General features: G+C 34.1%; 2 protein-coding genes across 2 annotated transcripts; both read left to right on the top strand.

Moving 5' to 3' along the window:
- The first annotated feature begins 960 nt into the window (after window positions 1-960).
- On the top strand, window positions 961-4937 carry LOC108224469 (uncharacterized). The gene is made up of 7 exons (XM_017399107.2): window positions 961-1596; window positions 2187-2273; window positions 2398-2442; window positions 2555-2650; window positions 2768-2869; window positions 4262-4416; window positions 4500-4937. The coding sequence occupies exons 1-7, from the start codon at window positions 1024-1026 to the stop codon at window positions 4579-4581; spliced, it is 1140 nt and encodes a 379-aa protein (XP_017254596.1). The 5' UTR covers window positions 961-1023; the 3' UTR covers window positions 4582-4937.
- Window positions 4938-7585: 2648 nt separating this feature from the next.
- LOC108226034 (bidirectional sugar transporter SWEET16-like) lies at window positions 7586-9536 on the top strand. Its single transcript, XM_017400989.2, has 6 exons — window positions 7586-7684; window positions 7768-7804; window positions 7958-8171; window positions 8274-8432; window positions 8541-8660; window positions 8852-9536. The coding sequence occupies exons 1-6, from the start codon at window positions 7651-7653 to the stop codon at window positions 9239-9241; spliced, it is 954 nt and encodes a 317-aa protein (XP_017256478.2). The 5' UTR covers window positions 7586-7650; the 3' UTR covers window positions 9242-9536.
- The last annotated feature ends 6953 nt before the right edge of the window (window positions 9537-16489 follow it).

The following is a 16489-nucleotide window of genomic DNA, read 5'->3' as shown; positions in this document are numbered from 1 at the left end:
GATCACAATTTTGCCATTTCCTAAGAAGTATCATAAATACCTCATTCTTAAGATGTTGTATCCCCAGTAGAGGATGATCAAGTCGGGCAGATTAATCAATAAGACTCCTGCATGCTGATTTTATAACTCAATTCACTTGGTTGATGCATAACATAGACCTTGTAACAAAATTATGTTGTTCTATGCATTTTAATTTATGACATTGAGATGGTAGCTTCTCCTTCGGTATGTTTGGTTTGTATTAAAATTGGTTTGTATTAAAAGAGGATTCTTACGAAAAGTTTTATATTGAGAGAATGATTCTTAAGAAAAGTTCATAAATCATATGAAGATCAAAATTTGATCCATCTTTTCGTCATATGTTTTTAAGATAGATTAAGAACTCTCAATATTTTTTTAGGTAACAATGAATTTGTTTAGTTGAGGAAAATAGACGAACGAGAATATATTAGAAAAGTAAAATTGTTACGAGAAGGTATACAATATTTGGGTCACAATATCATGAAGAACAAATATTACAAACTTTAAAATTTGAATAAAAAATACGGAATTTGGATAAGAAATACATATGATTTTAAAAAAGCTTATGTTTGAAGGAATATAGTGTTAAATTTTTTATTCAAATTAGAAAACATAAGACATTAAAAATTCATTCAAACTATTAATCAAATTAGTAATATATTCATATCAAAATTTAGCTAAAAAGTCTAAATATTTCACTCACATAATCTTAGTTTAACATTATTTAAAAAGTTTATTTTATATATTTTTCTAGATATTTAAATTATAATATTTATTTTACAACTTTTATCAACTGAAAATCTAATAAATATGAAATCAAGTGTACAAAATACTCGAACAAAACAAAATAACAATATCATGAGAAAATAATTGTGTGGATTTCTAAAAGAATCAACTTCACAATTTTTCATAAAAAAAACCTTTCGCACGTTTTACTCTCGTACATATATACTACACATTTCTCTCCAAATCAAAAACCTCACCGCCCACTAAATCCCCAAAATGAACTCCGTTAGCTTCACCGGAACTCAACTCTTCCACGGCGGCGCCGCCGTCAAACTCTCTCCTTCCCGTACTCAGCCGAATCTGAGAGTTTCGCCGTTCACCGTCAATATGTCCCTCCAAAAAGACGCCCCCTCCGTCGCCGTCGTCGGCGTCACCGGCGCCGTTGGCCAAGAATTCCTCTCCGTCCTCTCCGACCGCAACTTCCCCTACTCCTCCATAAAACTGCTCGCCTCCAAGCGCTCCGCCGGCAAGAAATTAACCTTCGAGGGCGTCGAATACGTCGTAGAAGAGCTCACCGAGGACTCCTTCTCCGGCGTCGACATAGCGCTGTTCAGTGCCGGTGGAGGTATTAGTAAGAAATTGGGGCCAATTGCCGCGAAATGTGGGACCGTTGTGGTGGATAATAGCTCGGCTTTTCGGATGGATGAGAATGTGCCTTTGGTGATTCCGGAAGTTAATCCGGATGCAATGAGGGATATTAAGTTGGGGAAGGGTGCGATTATCGCGAACCCGAATTGTTCGACTATCATTTGCTTGATGGCTGTTACGCCTCTTCATAAAAGAGCTAAGGTGAATAAGTTGTTATGTAATGATATTACATTGTGTGCAGATTACAGTGTTTTAAGGATGTTACTATTAATTTGATGATGAATTTATCTGTAAAAATGTGTTAGTTGATGTTTATGTATAGCGAATGAGGTGTTCTAATAACTAAAAAGATAAAGGGATTGACAGTTTTTTAATTCTCGATGTTTTAGATAGGAAAGGGATAGGGATTTGGAGTATAAATTATGATGAATGGGTTGATTCAGTCATCAGATAGGTTATTGAACTCATACCCGAGTGCCTGAAGACCTACATTTGTACATTTTGTCAACTTCAGCTTTTAAAAAGAGGGAGCACTTGCATCTTAATTATAACAATGCGAAAATAATATATGAGGTGTTTAAGAGAACAGATTCAATCGAAATCCTAGGAGGCCAGACACTACACACAGAAGAAATAAAGTAACTGTGATGTTCATAAATGCTGAAGAAAGAATCGAATTATCTTTCTTGTATTTCCTCTGTTAATTTTATAACCATGTTCATTTAGAATGCATTCAAATTACCAGCTAGTAGATTTACATGACTACTGCTCATGACGTAAAAATGTTGCAGGTATTACGTATGGTTGTTAGCACGTACCAGGCAGCTAGTGGTGCTGGTGCGGCAGCAATGGACGAACTTGTGCAGCAGACTCGTGAGGTTTTCTTTAAAACCAAATCTTGTGTTTTGGAATTTCATGTTGGATCCATCCAGTATTGTATATCTTGTTATGCTGAATCTTTGGCATTTTAAATAATTATATTCCTTCATTTGCTGATTATAGGTCCTTGAAGGAAAACAACCAACTTGTAACATCTTTAAGCGACAGGTCTGACTGTTATCTAATTATCTCCTTAAATGTAGAGTTGAAATAAATTTGTGATGACTGGTGGTGTGGCTTTTTGCATGCTTAACTTCTTTCATATCTTTTGAACATGCAGTATGCTTTTAATTTGTTCTCCCACAATGCACCTGTTCTTTCAAATGGTTATAATGAGGAGGAAATGAAGTTGGTAAAAGAAACCAGGAAGATTTGGGTAAACATTAACATCCAATAGGAGATAGTTCTTACTATTTGTTGGGTTCTTTAGTTGATATTGGTAAGAAGACTCTTGAATAACAATCCTCTCTCTTCATTTTTTTTGAGGATGCAGAATGACACGGATATTAAAGTGACAGCCACATGTATACGTGTCCCTGTTATGCGTGCACATGCTGAAAGTATAAACCTTCAATTCGAGAATCCCCTGGATGAGGTAATCTTGTAATGATCTGTTTTTCTCATCTTCTATATGGGTTTAAAATATCTATGTACAGTATTTGTTGAAAATTACAGTTTTATTTTCTTTTGTAATATGGATTTCTGATTATAGTTACCAAGACTCCTAGAGGTTATATTTTATTAGCGCCACAAAAAAAGGGCATTACAATATTAAGAACAGCATTAATGATAACCTGGGATTTTTGTCAACCAACCTCTGTTCTTCTTGAATTAGTTTGGGTTTTTAATATTTCTGTAACTTTTAGCTATTATTACATTGCAGTTGAAGCAACCATCTGATTTTATGTACACACACACACACAAACACATATATAGGAATGGGATCAAATAAAAACTTTTCCAAGTTACAAACTTTTTTTAAATTTTTTTATTGTTTCCTACGTCTTAATCCTTAGTTATATAAAGTATCCATGTTGAAATTGATTGAAAAAACATTGCCATTCTTAAAATAACGCATAAATAAAATTTTCATTCAACACATTTATAACTAGGGTTCAGCATCATGTGTTGAACACTAGTTATCATTGTGTGGAATAAATTTATAGAGGCGTTTACACTATTCTTTTGGGGTTCACCAATACCCAACTAGGATATAGAAACATAAAATATTGGTTATATAATACATTTACCTTAGTTCAATCATTAGAAAGTTAGTTTATGTACTTTTTCGACACAAGCTAACTGATGTTCAACAAAATATGTTTAAAAATGTTGAACTCAAGTTATATATGTGTACGCAAAGTTTATTTATGGGTTTCTAATGAGATGGTGAGGTTTTTTCAATTAATTTTAACATGGATACTTTATATGACTAATAATTAACACGTAGGAGAAGTATACAAAAAAAAATATATAAGTTTGTAACTTAAAAAGTTTTACTGGAACCCTCCCATTTTACACACACACACACACACACATATATAATTGGTATTTAACTATATAATTACAATCTTACGAAATCATTTTCTATAATGAAGTATTATAATAGTGTTCTTTGTTGTTCTTTTTTAGAGTTCTTTCTGGAGCGTAACCAACCATGTATCGAATGGTGGCTTTAGTTGAAATTATTTCTTCTTTTTTCCTCTTTTGTTGGAAACATAATGTTAGTATGTTACTAACCATGGATTCCTCCAATTAGTTGATACTTTCTTTGCCTTAAAGAGGAGTAGCATGTACTGTTGATTACATGTATTACAAGTTGAGCTGATCTTTTCCTGATTGAAATTATTATCCCACTCACATGTAAAAGTTGTAGAAAATCAATTGCTTGTATATTGCTCCTCCATTTTAGCAATGTAGGTTTGAGTTTTAAAATAACTTGCGTGAGAAGTACTAAAAAAACATATTAGCGCTTTTTATTTTCCAGGATACAGCAAGAGAGATTCTGAAGAATGCTCCTGGAGTTGTAATTATTGATGACCGAGCATCCAATAACTTTCCTACACCATTAGAAGTTTCAAACAAGGATGCTGTAGCAGTTGGCCGAATACGCAGGGATGTCTCTCAGGAAGGCAACTATGGGTAAATTGAATAATGAACATATTAACCTGTCTGCTTTTGTAGTGTTTAGTGAAACATGAAACTAAAACGGTACATGAAAACAGGTTGGACATTTTTGTTTGCGGTGATCAAATACGCAAAGGAGCAGCTCTAAACGCTGTCCAGATTGCCGAGTTGCTTTTATAGTTGACTTTCTTTGCCAGTTTCATTTAGTGTAAGATCATACCATCTCACAAGCAGGGAGCTGAAGATTGCATAGAGACATGCTTGCTTTTGGTATGCGCGGAGGCCCAAAGGCCCTCGGGGGTTGTTTCTTTTACAAATGTATTTTCTGAATGTTCTGTATGGGAATTCACCACAAAGGTGAAGTGTGTTGCCATCATTTGGATCTTTAAACAAATTTAATAATCCTTGTCGACAAGCCTAAGAAAGAGAGGGGACTTCTCCTCTTTTGTTGACTAGCATGTACCTGAATAAAACTAGTAAAAAACATTTTTGGAGGTAGTGAAGTTTGAGGTAGTGATTGAGCCTTTGTCGTGGCATGTGATTATTGGTTTGTCTGAGATTTCTGTTTTTCAATAATAATTCATTTACCTGTTTAAAAAAAGAAAGAAAAAGAAATCTTCCTGGTTGCTACGTATTTAACTTTCCTGCTCTTCACTCTGTTCATCTTATGTACTAGACAAAAACCGACAAGCATGTGTCATCAACCATCTCAGGTAGTTGGCCCAATAATCTTGATGATTCAGATAATCCATGGGATTATCAAATGTTATAAATAGATTCTGGATGTGAACTGACACAAAGGATATTGGGCCCGCCGAGCTTGTAATATTCCTCGATTATCATAAATGTTCAAGTTAGCTGCTTTCTTTTAAATGGTTGTCAGTGAATTGCATGTTTGTGGTAGTTTTTTTGCTTGAAAAGCATATTTCATATACTATACAATGCAAAGTGCTAAGTTTTTCTTCCTTATGGAATGGCTTCGAAATTGGAGCTGCCGTCTGTAACATGATGACTGGGTGCTTGATTTGGGTTTCCCGGAATGTGTTTCTTGCTCTGGTTTTATCCTGTCAATATGAGCAATCTATAGAACAAGCCGGATGCAAGTAGCAGTGGACCTGTTCAGCTCTCTAAGGTGACTGTTTCATTGGATTCTTAAAAATTTCTGTTTTTTTAACCTAATATGTTTTGTAACTTTGGTCTAATTATTTTGCAGTTTCTCGGGCGTGACAAAGATGACAGTGTCCGTCGAAGTGCTGTCTCTGGCAAAAAGGTAACTGCTAGATCACTATTTACCTGGAGCTTTTTGCTCACAAGATTATTTTATGATCAACTAAGCTGACTTTTTACAATATATTGGGTAGATATTGTTAACGCGTGACAAGTTAAAGGAGGACAAGGTGGCAGAGAACAATCGAAATCAATTGCTCAAATTTTTGAATTCGAGTTGCAATTGACTGGGCATGAACTCTACTTTATCAACAACTATTACTGCGGCAACTAAATTAATTTTGCCTCATAAAAGATACTTTTTGTGTATGTGTAAAAGACAGACGTATGTTGTAATCTTAAATGGAGCTTTCACTTTGAGCAGAAAGCATAGACTGGATATGTATTCTGGTATTTAGAAGGATCAGCTTTTGAACCTCTCTTTCCTGTGTTTGTGTTATAGTGTATGAGAGCATCTCGGACGCCAGTGAGGAAAAATACAGTAAATGATTTGAGCTTAAGCTGTAAAATGTGTCTGAGTTGAGACTTTGATTTTGATTTTATTCAAACAGGACAGGAGTTCATGTTTGAGCCCTTTGCATTCTGTAGGGATATGAAATGTTACGCCTTCAATGTATTTAAGAATTGGTTCATCGCAGACCTTAATGTCACTTGTATTTTATTATCTTATAAGTAGAAAGGACAGAAATTTTGTACAGGCAAAAGTTATACTCCGTGGTATGTTTCAACTTTGAGTCTTTGATGATTACCAGTACTTTCTCATTGTCGACTTCAATCAACTGTTGACTGGAATAAAGCTTATTATTTTTTGCAATTTTTCTTAATTGCAACTTTTGACTAAGTTATATGATTTCATAGTAAAACAAGTTGATTCATTTTTGAAGTTTTTCACCTTCCATCATGGTGGTAGAAATTGATTAATCGTGATTCAAAGCCGCCTGTCGATTTAGGATTTATCGTTTTATAATAAATTGTGATTTTTTTAGTCAAATCAGAATTTGATCAATAAATTAAGGATTAATCAGGGATTTTCAGGACTTATCGGAGATTTTTTTAATAAACTGTGAATTTTAGTTAAATCGGAGTGTAGTTGATGAATTAAGAATTAGTAGGGGAATTTTTAATAAATCAGGATATTAGCCAACCATCATCCTCATTGCAAAAGACACAACACTTTGGACTAGTAGACTGTTTTATGAGAACTGCAGGACACTGAATTTTGATCTGCCTAACAAGTAAATCCAAAACAGCGAATTAGATTTACATCAAAACACATCGTCTTTGATGAGCAAAGTAATTTAATTTTACCAAATAAGGTCTCGCATTTGTGGAATTAGATTTAATTATTCTCATATTCTGAGCTCGACTTTTCTAATTTTATATGTAACATTTGTTTATATCAATAATAAATACCCACGCTCACACATTCAACTTTTTGACGAGATTTGAAATCTCGAAACGAAAACAAAATAGCAAGTTCGATAATGGAGACAAATGAGCTGAGAGCTGTATTTTCATGATGCCTGGATTTAAATGATTCAGGAACTACATTAGTGTCTGCAGCTTCTGTACTATGTGCAACCATACGTCCACATATTTTAAAGCATCAGATACTTTCATTTGTATTGCAACTAGATGTCAACACTAAAAATACCTTAACAAATATAGGACTTCTCAAATGGCAAAAATTAGAGTAACCTCATAATTTAAATGAAGGTAAATATATAGTCTTTTATACTGAAGTCTGTTTCATAAATGCTGCAATGCAGCCATTCATAGTACAAACAAAAGAGAAGAACCAAACAAAGAACATGCACATAATATAACAATAAAAAGAACATTAAAGTTTGAACTTGCTGGAATCAAAATTTGGCCAACAAATAATCCAATTACAGGTACTCTTTGGACAACCTATAAAACTATCACAACCTTGTTTTAGCATTCTCATCCATTGCCTCATTCCTGCCTCCTATCTTCTTCATTACAGAGCTATTCCTATCTGCAATTTAAGACTCCGGAGAAATGGTGGCCATTGATTTCATAGTCGGCATCATAGGTCCAATAAATATGTTTCTTTTCTTCGTTGAATTTATCTTGTAGATGATCAGTTTCTGAACATATCATTTTTTTTATTTTCAGGAAATGTGATATCAGTAATAAGTTATGTGGCTCCAGTGTAAGTAGCTACATTTTGGCCTAATGGTTTCGACAAACTTCTGATAAACTAAAATCATGCCTTCTAGGCAGAATCTTCATTTTTTTCCCATATAATGTAACATTTTACCTTGATGAAAATTTTTAACATGTACTATACAAATGGATATTACAGAGGGCAGTTTACGGAGATTGTGAAGAAGAAATCGGCTGAGCACTACGATGGATCTCCCTACGTGACATCTCTGTTGAGTTGCTGTCTGTGGACATTGTACGGTATTCTTGACCCAGATGATGGTGTGCTAGTTGTCACTGTGAATGCCATAGGTGTATTCTCGCAAGTCATTTATCTTGCTCTGTTACTTCTCTACTATCCTAAAGATAAGAAGGTGATTATAAGTCCCTTTGCCTCATGATTTTCGAGTAATTCACTACATTTTTTATCCTCCAAACTATTTCAATATCTAATAATTCAGCATGTTGATGTACAGGTGAAGTACTCAGGCTTTATTTTAGTTGACATACTATTTTTCGGAGTTGTGATTGCTGTTACGATGGCTGCATTCCATGAAGAATCAAGGCGTACCTTTGTTGGTATATTATGTGCATCATTCACTGTAATAATGTATGCATCACCTCTGACAGTCGTGGTAAGCCACATTCGTGTCCCTGTTAAGTTATCAGTTCTCCTAAACCCGAGAGTGTTAGTTTATGAGCTTATCAGGATGATATAATTTTTTAAATTTTTTTTTGTGCAGAGAACGGTAATACAAACAAAGACAGCCGAATACATGCCTGTTTTCCTAATATTTACTCTCTGGCTAAATGGGGTGATTTGGATGGTGTTTGCACTGCTACTCAGTGATTTCTTCATCTTAGTAAGTGATCATAACATTGCTGCATTTCAAAAAAAATCTTGTCATGACTAAAGTACTGTTAGGTATTACTGTGTTCAAGACATCAACAACAGTATTTTGCTGGAAAACAAGTGAAAAACTGTTTGATAAATCTAAAAGCAATTTTTTTATACAACAAAGGTTCTGATAATTGATATTCTATCCAAATTCAGGTGCCAAATGCAGTTGGAATTCTGTTGGGCACCATCCAGCTTCTCGTATACTTCGTATACAGAAACTCATCACCATCCGTGCCCGAGGACTACTCCGAAGAAATGCAGAAAGGTGGTGTTCTCATGCAAGCCACAGAGGAAACCGAGGAGTTCCCAAAAGGCGTTGTTATCGCGCAAACCACAGAAGAAACAAATGCAGCTGCAGAACAGAAAGTTGAGGCTCCCCCAACAGGATCAAACATGCGAAATCCTTCACTTTCCAGAATGTTCAGCTTCAAAAAGGCGCAGAGTGGTATTTCTTTGTCACGCAATGCGTCGCGCTCTGTTTCACGCTCAAGTTTGCAGAATGGATTTGATCTGGAGAGTGGGAGGAGCTCACAAGATTCTTGATCAAATTTTATCAAACGCATAATAAGCGAAGTGCTCCAATTCGATGAGGCCAGCTTTGTTTCAATACTTTACGTTTTGCCAAATCTTTTAATGTATTTTTTTTTATAAGCTCCGGTTAATTCTATACGGTTGATATATCAAGATAATGGTATGAAATTTTATTGGGGTTGTATATGGGCCTAATCGTGTTTGATATCATGCCAACTAATGGGCTTAACATAATATTATTTCCTTTAGTCCACGGCCCAACACCAGAAATTTGGAACTCGTTTTCATATTACGGGCTGCGGGTTTTAAACTCTGCCATATGTATGCACATTTTTAACAGTGTTGGGTTCCTTACAATCGATTGATTTTTATTATTTTTTTATTTTCTGAATTTTATGTGATGGTCACGTCGTTTATCCGTATTTTATATATTCTAACAATATTTTTAATTTTGTGCTATGAAAATTGGTGGAAAATTTATTATTAAAAATCGGTTGTCACCATTTTCCTTACTAATATCCCCTAAATAAAAAAATTAAAAGAGGCAAAAAAAAAAAGAAGAAGAAGAAAGCTAGCACTTTATGTTAGTTGATAGTGTGCAACGTAGGAGATGGTAGAAATAGATGCAAGTAACTTGCGGCCATACGCAAAGCCCAAACGTGCAATACATGCACTGTTTTGGCATTCCTTTTTTGTCCGGAGAATCATTTAAAGTCATTACCTTTGCCCGTTTGCCAAACAATGTCTTAATTTCACTGCCATCACCTCCTGGTCAAAACTCTTGTGCTTTTGATTCTACTATATTTCCGTCTCTCCATCGATCTCGAGTCTTGATGCTTTTATTTCATGCTTTTGTGATCAAAGTCTGGTAGGTCGGTTCGAATTTTAAATTTTGTTGGAATTATAAAATTTTTAACTAAAATTAGACATAAATGATTTATCTTCTGCTTGAACTAAAAATTTATCATTTTTTAACTAAAATTTGACACAAATCATGTCCTCGTGATCAGAGTCTGGTTGGTCAATTCAAGTTAAAAATCTTGGTGGAACTTTAAACTTTTTAATTAAAATTTGACATAAATCATTTATCTTTTGCCTATAATAAGAATTTTACCATTTATTTAACTAAAATTTGTCACAAATCATTTACCTTTTTATCGTACCTAATGTCCATTTAAACGAGAATTGGGTCTAGAAATTGTGGAGTTGGATAAGAAATAATAAAATGTTGTTATGATCTTCGAAGGGTGTAAAAATCTTTGTTATTACCGGAAAATAAACGTTGCTAGATAATTAATTTATTTAAAATTTAAAAACATTAGAGAAAATTCTCCGCATAATCTTGTTTTATTCAATAACAAAATAACACAAATAGTCAAATAGGATTGTTTTCCCTCACTTGCTCTGAACTACACGCAGAGTCTACAAGTCCACGCGTCATAAAGAGCGTGAGGTAGAAAGTACAAGCGGAGGTCTGAATTAATCTCGAGGTTGTGTGTTCGAGTCTTGAAAATTTCAATCATTTCTATCTATCCATCTTTCTCTCTTCCCATCCATGTAAAAAACTTCATATCACACCATCAATACTCTCTTAGTAGAGCCTAGTAGCCTACAACTTTTAACTCCACATCAAGTAAACACATTTGCATGGCCAGAGCGCAGATTGGCAAACTGCTAGTCTTCGTCGTATTTAATAAAAAGACTTAACCACAATCTATCTACGTATGTAAATTGCATGCACTTGATTGCTTTTATGCCTCCAATGGGGCTGATTGTCTTTAAAGATTGCCCACTCCAAGACTCCACCTCCCTCTCTCTCTCTCAATCTCTCCCAATCTCTCTCCCTATAAATACCCTCCTGCCTTCATTTTCTTCTTCACTCTCCTGCTTCACTCAAACACACAACACTTAAAGAGAAGAGTGAGCAGCCCTTGATGGAGAAGCAGGGCACGTGCAAGATGAAGTTGAGAACCTCCTCCACACTCTCATTGCACGTGCTCCCCTTCTCCAACATGGGTTTCTACACTCAAGTTCCCTAGCTGCCTCCTCCAAAGTCATGTCTTGTGTTGTGTGCACCAGGCCCATATATATGCTACATTGTGTAATATGTACCTGTACATGTAGCATAACATGAAAATAGGGATGCAGGTATGTTTCAAAGAATAAAGTAAAAAAAAAATCAGAGGAAAAGGTAAGTGAAGAAGATCCCTGGGTCACTGGGTGGTAGTACACAAGGGTGACCCTAGTGTCTCTTGTTTTGTTTACATTGTTCTGCAACTCAGTCAAGTTTGCATATATTACCTACCTACTATTATCAAGGGTATATATCTCATGTTCTCCTGTATTTCTTTCTAACAAGATTCAAGCCACAAACCAACCGCATCACCTAAATATATGAGTGCTATTGTTGTTATTTCTAAATATAGGGGTCATTTGACTAAATTTATTTTTTCAAAAGAGGTTAATTTTGGAGAAGATTATATAAAATTATATTATTTTTAAATAATTTTTTTGTCATAAACAATGTGAAACACTTCTTTAATATTTATGTCAAAAAAGTTAAAATAAAATTCAGAAAAATAGAAACTTAGATTTTAAGAGGAGAAGTTGCCGACCAAGACAGCATGCCCATAATGTATTATCAAATTTATACTCAAAATTCAAGAATCTCATTAGTTCATACTTCATACGAGTATTTATCTTTCTTTTAAATTTACATTTTACTTAGGAGTACTGGTGATGCTGAGGTGACTGTGAAGACTAGCTGGAGAAAGTAATGACTGGGGGTTCAGAACCCTACACACTTTATCTACTTTTCCCAGATTCTTCTCCAATGCCATTTGAAATCAAGTCCTCTTCTTCCACATGATTCACGGATTATTCATTATGGCGTATCTAAGGTTCTCCAGGCCTACGTAACATTGCACCATGTATAATTATGGGACGAAAAACAATAAGACTGATGATGTTTTGGTTGACAATAAAGTTGAATTAGTAATATATTGTGAGCGTGTTTTATTTTATAAATAATATCTAGTATTTAAATATGCTAAAATTCCGAAAACAACATTATCGGATTTTTTAGTATAAAATTATTGGATTTTGTAAATTTTCATTAATAGTTCTAAGGATTATGCGAAGTTTACAATATTATAATACTCAAATAAAGAAAAAAAATAATTTTTGCTTGCTAATATCTTCTTTTAATTTTATGATTTGGATAATGTTAATATAAATTTCTACAGTTAAGTGAATTTATGGAACGGGGGACGAGTGAATTTCATGAATTCATAAAAGCATATTAATTTGAGAAAAAACAATATTTATATATTATTTTATAAATAAGATTATAGTTCATGTGCATAATATTTTGGGAAATTATCTTGTATACTGTTTTTTCAATCTTATTTTTATAAATACTACCTTCTCCAATCTTATTTTCAAAAACACTACTTTCTCTAAAATCTTTCAAATATACTATTTTTTTGAAAATATTTTCCAAAAATACGTTGGTTGCATTTGCAACTACAATTCCTGATTTGAAAATGACATTTTAAAACTGAATTTGAAATCAATAATTGCAGTTGCATATATGGATTCTAAAAATGAGGTTCGAAAATGACATTTGAAAACTGAAATTTGAAATCAGGAATTGTAGTTGCATATATGGTTGCATATGCAACCACCGTATTTTTGAAAATATTTTAGAGAAGGTAGTATTTTTGAAAATAAGATTGGAGAAGGTAGTAATTTTGAAAATTAGATTGAAAACTTGGTTATGAATAAAAAAAACCCTAATATTTTAATATTATTATAAAACTTGTTAATTATTTGTATAGTATGTATATTATGTAACATAAAAGAATTATATTCATGCATTTGTTTCTAGTTTTTATCGAACATGATGAAACTCTAAATTGAAGTGCAAAACTTATATTTCTTAACTTGGGCTTCTTGATGAAATCATCACAGTGTCTACTCAATTCGGGCGAGCTCATTCTACTTCGTACACCTTGTCATCTTAAGTTCTTAACATTCACCTTAGTTCTGAGCTACTGTGAAGTTCGCAATTCACCTTAAAAAGTAGGCTCATTTCTAACCTGCAAATTGTTCATTAATAATTGCATCTTTTTGATCAATCAAACTAATTTATGATGTTTGTAACGAATCATATCAAAAGTAATTTCTGCAGCCTTTACTAACATGATCGAGTAGCACGACTTATGAAGATGCACCAAAGTCAGAAGTCACCTCTCATCATAATGCACATGATGATAACGACTTATGAAGATGCACCAAAGTCAGAAGTCACCTCTCATCATAATGCACATGATGATAACGATTATGTGTGTGTTTGCGGTCACTTTTAGTCGGATTTATCGATTTATAAATTAGAAGCACTTATTTACACCGTTTGTGTAAAAAGTCAAGAAGCACTTATAAAAAGTTAGCAATGCTAACTTTTGTTTCAGGACTTCTACGTACTTCTTTTCCAAACACTTTAATCACTTATAAATCTTATTTTGCTTCTAACTTCTACTCCACTTATTTATTTTAAGCAATAAACACTTATTTTAAACTCACGTAAACGACTCCTTATATATAAACGGGGAGGGAGGAGTATTTTATGATCGATCTGCAACGAAATAGTCAAAAATAATAAGTGCATTGCGTGTGCAGACGAGGCCTGGGAAACACAGAGAATATAAATATCTTGTCTCTCCATTCATTCCATCTCTGTCATTCAAAAACATGCATATAATGGCTGCCTACCTTCTCTTTTTTCACCTCGCAACACAATTACGCCATTGCTTGTAAGTCAAGGTACCTCCAGCTCTTTAAGGGCGCCTCAGGAGCTCTTTATAATTACACTGTATCTACTATTTTATACTAAATTTTATTTAATTTGTTCATTTGTTCTTGTTCCACACCACCATGATTCAGCAGTACTAGTTGTCAGTACTTCTCCACTGCCATTATTTGCTTCCATTTCAATTTCCAATAAAATCAGATCATCTCAGCCCAGCTACCCTAATGTTTATACTTACACGTATATGCTCTACTGCCTGCCCCCACTGGAGTCTACCATAATACATACTCCCTCCGTCCCACCAGGTTCTTTACCGTTTCCTTTTTGGGATGTCCCATCCAATTCTTTACATTCCAAAACTTACCAAAAATAGTCAATGGGTCCCACCGCTCCCAAACTTTTCCTCCCTTTTCACACTACTTTTTCTTCCTTTTCACACTACTTTTACTCCACTATTTCTCTTTTATTCATTAAAAATTGATGGGTCCCACCACTTCACCCACTTTTCTTCCTCTTTTCCACTACTTTATACATATTTCTTAACCTCCGTGCCCAAACCAAACGTAAAGAATTGGCTGGGACGGAGGGAGTACTGTATTTGTGTTATTAGTTGATGTTATTTCAATTAAAAAAGAATCAAATTATCTCATTTTTATTGAATATCAAAATATATTCATACTTATTTTAAAAGCCTTCTCTGTTATATTTTAAAATAGACAAAACATATTTTTTTAATATTTTAATTTTTCGCAATAACATAATACAAATAAATTTCAGTCAAATCATGATTAATTTAACCAATCAAAAGTCATAAGACAAATATATTGAGGGACTAAGAAATCACCTTGCTACTACCCATCCATGTCTCAACAAATTCTCAGTATATATATCCGACTCATACTAAAGAAAATTATCAATAGAATCAAATTTTAAAATTCAGATAAATGCACGAATTTTTGTGATAGAACTAAGTTAAATATTACAATATTCCGATCTTTAGTTAATTAAATCAATTACCGGATCCGCCAAGGCTACCGGAGTTATCATTTTAACAACATTATTAAACTTTAAACTTGGATATGAATGTATGAGAACATAGTAGTACGTAGTATATACAGATGCATATGCATGTTGCATAATCCCAATCCCAAGTTGGAAACAAGTCGCCCACTTTATAAGGAAAGAAGAGGGAGCACAGATAACTTGCATGGTGAGGCAAGTGTAGCTTGTTGTTGGTAACATAAATATAAATGGACTGCCAAATCAAAACTTGTGGGCTTAAAATCTAACGCCATCTCAGTCAAATCTATCCTATCAATCTATCTTCCTCCGCTAATGCAGCGCAAGTAAATTTTACAGACCTGTGCCTCCTCCTTATTTACACTCTTCCGTACTTTACGCACGTAACCATATCTTCTTGAGAGAGAGAGAACTGCCTTGATTTTTGCATACGTCTGGACATGGTTGTGATACTAGTCTGGCGGATCCCGCAAAAAGCACGGAAGACACTGTGAAATTTTATGTTTATCATTTTAAATTTTTCAAAATTATAAAAGTATACTCACATAATTTGAAAATATAGATGTTTTTCGAAAATTTTCTCAATACCCTCTAAAATTTGAATCTTAAATATGTTCCAGATTGCAACCAAGTCATCCATGTAATGAGCACGGTTGGATAACTTAGTGGTTAAGAACTTATCCTCTGTCGTCCCAGGTTCTGGGTTCGACCCTGGCTCACCCCGAGATTTCCGGGGACAGATGCTTACTTGTAAGGTTATAAGTCATATTTGTCAAAAGAAAAAAAAAGAGTCATCCATGTACTTAATCCGACACCGGAACGACAATTCAATATTTACTTATTTATTAAAATAGAATTTGAAACTAACAAAAAATATTCGAGATGATGAATTCCTGCCATTTATAATAAAATATTCAATTTAACTAAATTTCGTATAATTTTTAAAACTCAAATTGACTCATTTACAGATACGAAGAAATCCTCACATTCTGCCTAGGGTATGCATGTTCTCGGAGAAAATGCACTGAAATGGATCACTGTACATGTGTCACCATGGACACACATAAGCCAAGAGAGAACAAAACACACACAAATGTCAAATGTGTGTAAAACAGAGTAGCAATATAATATGAGTGAAGCTGATACCTTGGTCTGAGTAGATCCGACATGGGTCTGTTTATACTCATATTCATCTGTTCAATGCTCTCTGCTACTTGCTACTGACTCCTACTTAACTTCTACTATACATTTTAACAACTCAACTTCTCTACCCAATCGCCATGCACTTCCTTTTCTTTTCTTGCATGGAATTTCCAACCAAAATCTCAATGCGCACCCCATTGGTCTTGCAGATCTTCTTAGGATTCCAAGACCCCAGGGTCTTACTTTGGGATAAATTTTGACTTTACTATACAGCTTCAGAAAGGCCC

The sequence above is a fragment of the Daucus carota genome, chromosome 6 (genome assembly GCF_001625215.2).
Source record: "Daucus carota subsp. sativus chromosome 6, DH1 v3.0, whole genome shotgun sequence".
Lineage (NCBI taxonomy): Eukaryota > Viridiplantae > Streptophyta > Magnoliopsida > Apiales > Apiaceae > Daucus > Daucus carota.
Note: the sequence above shows the minus strand (reverse complement) of the source record. Positions and strands in the feature narration are given on the sequence as shown.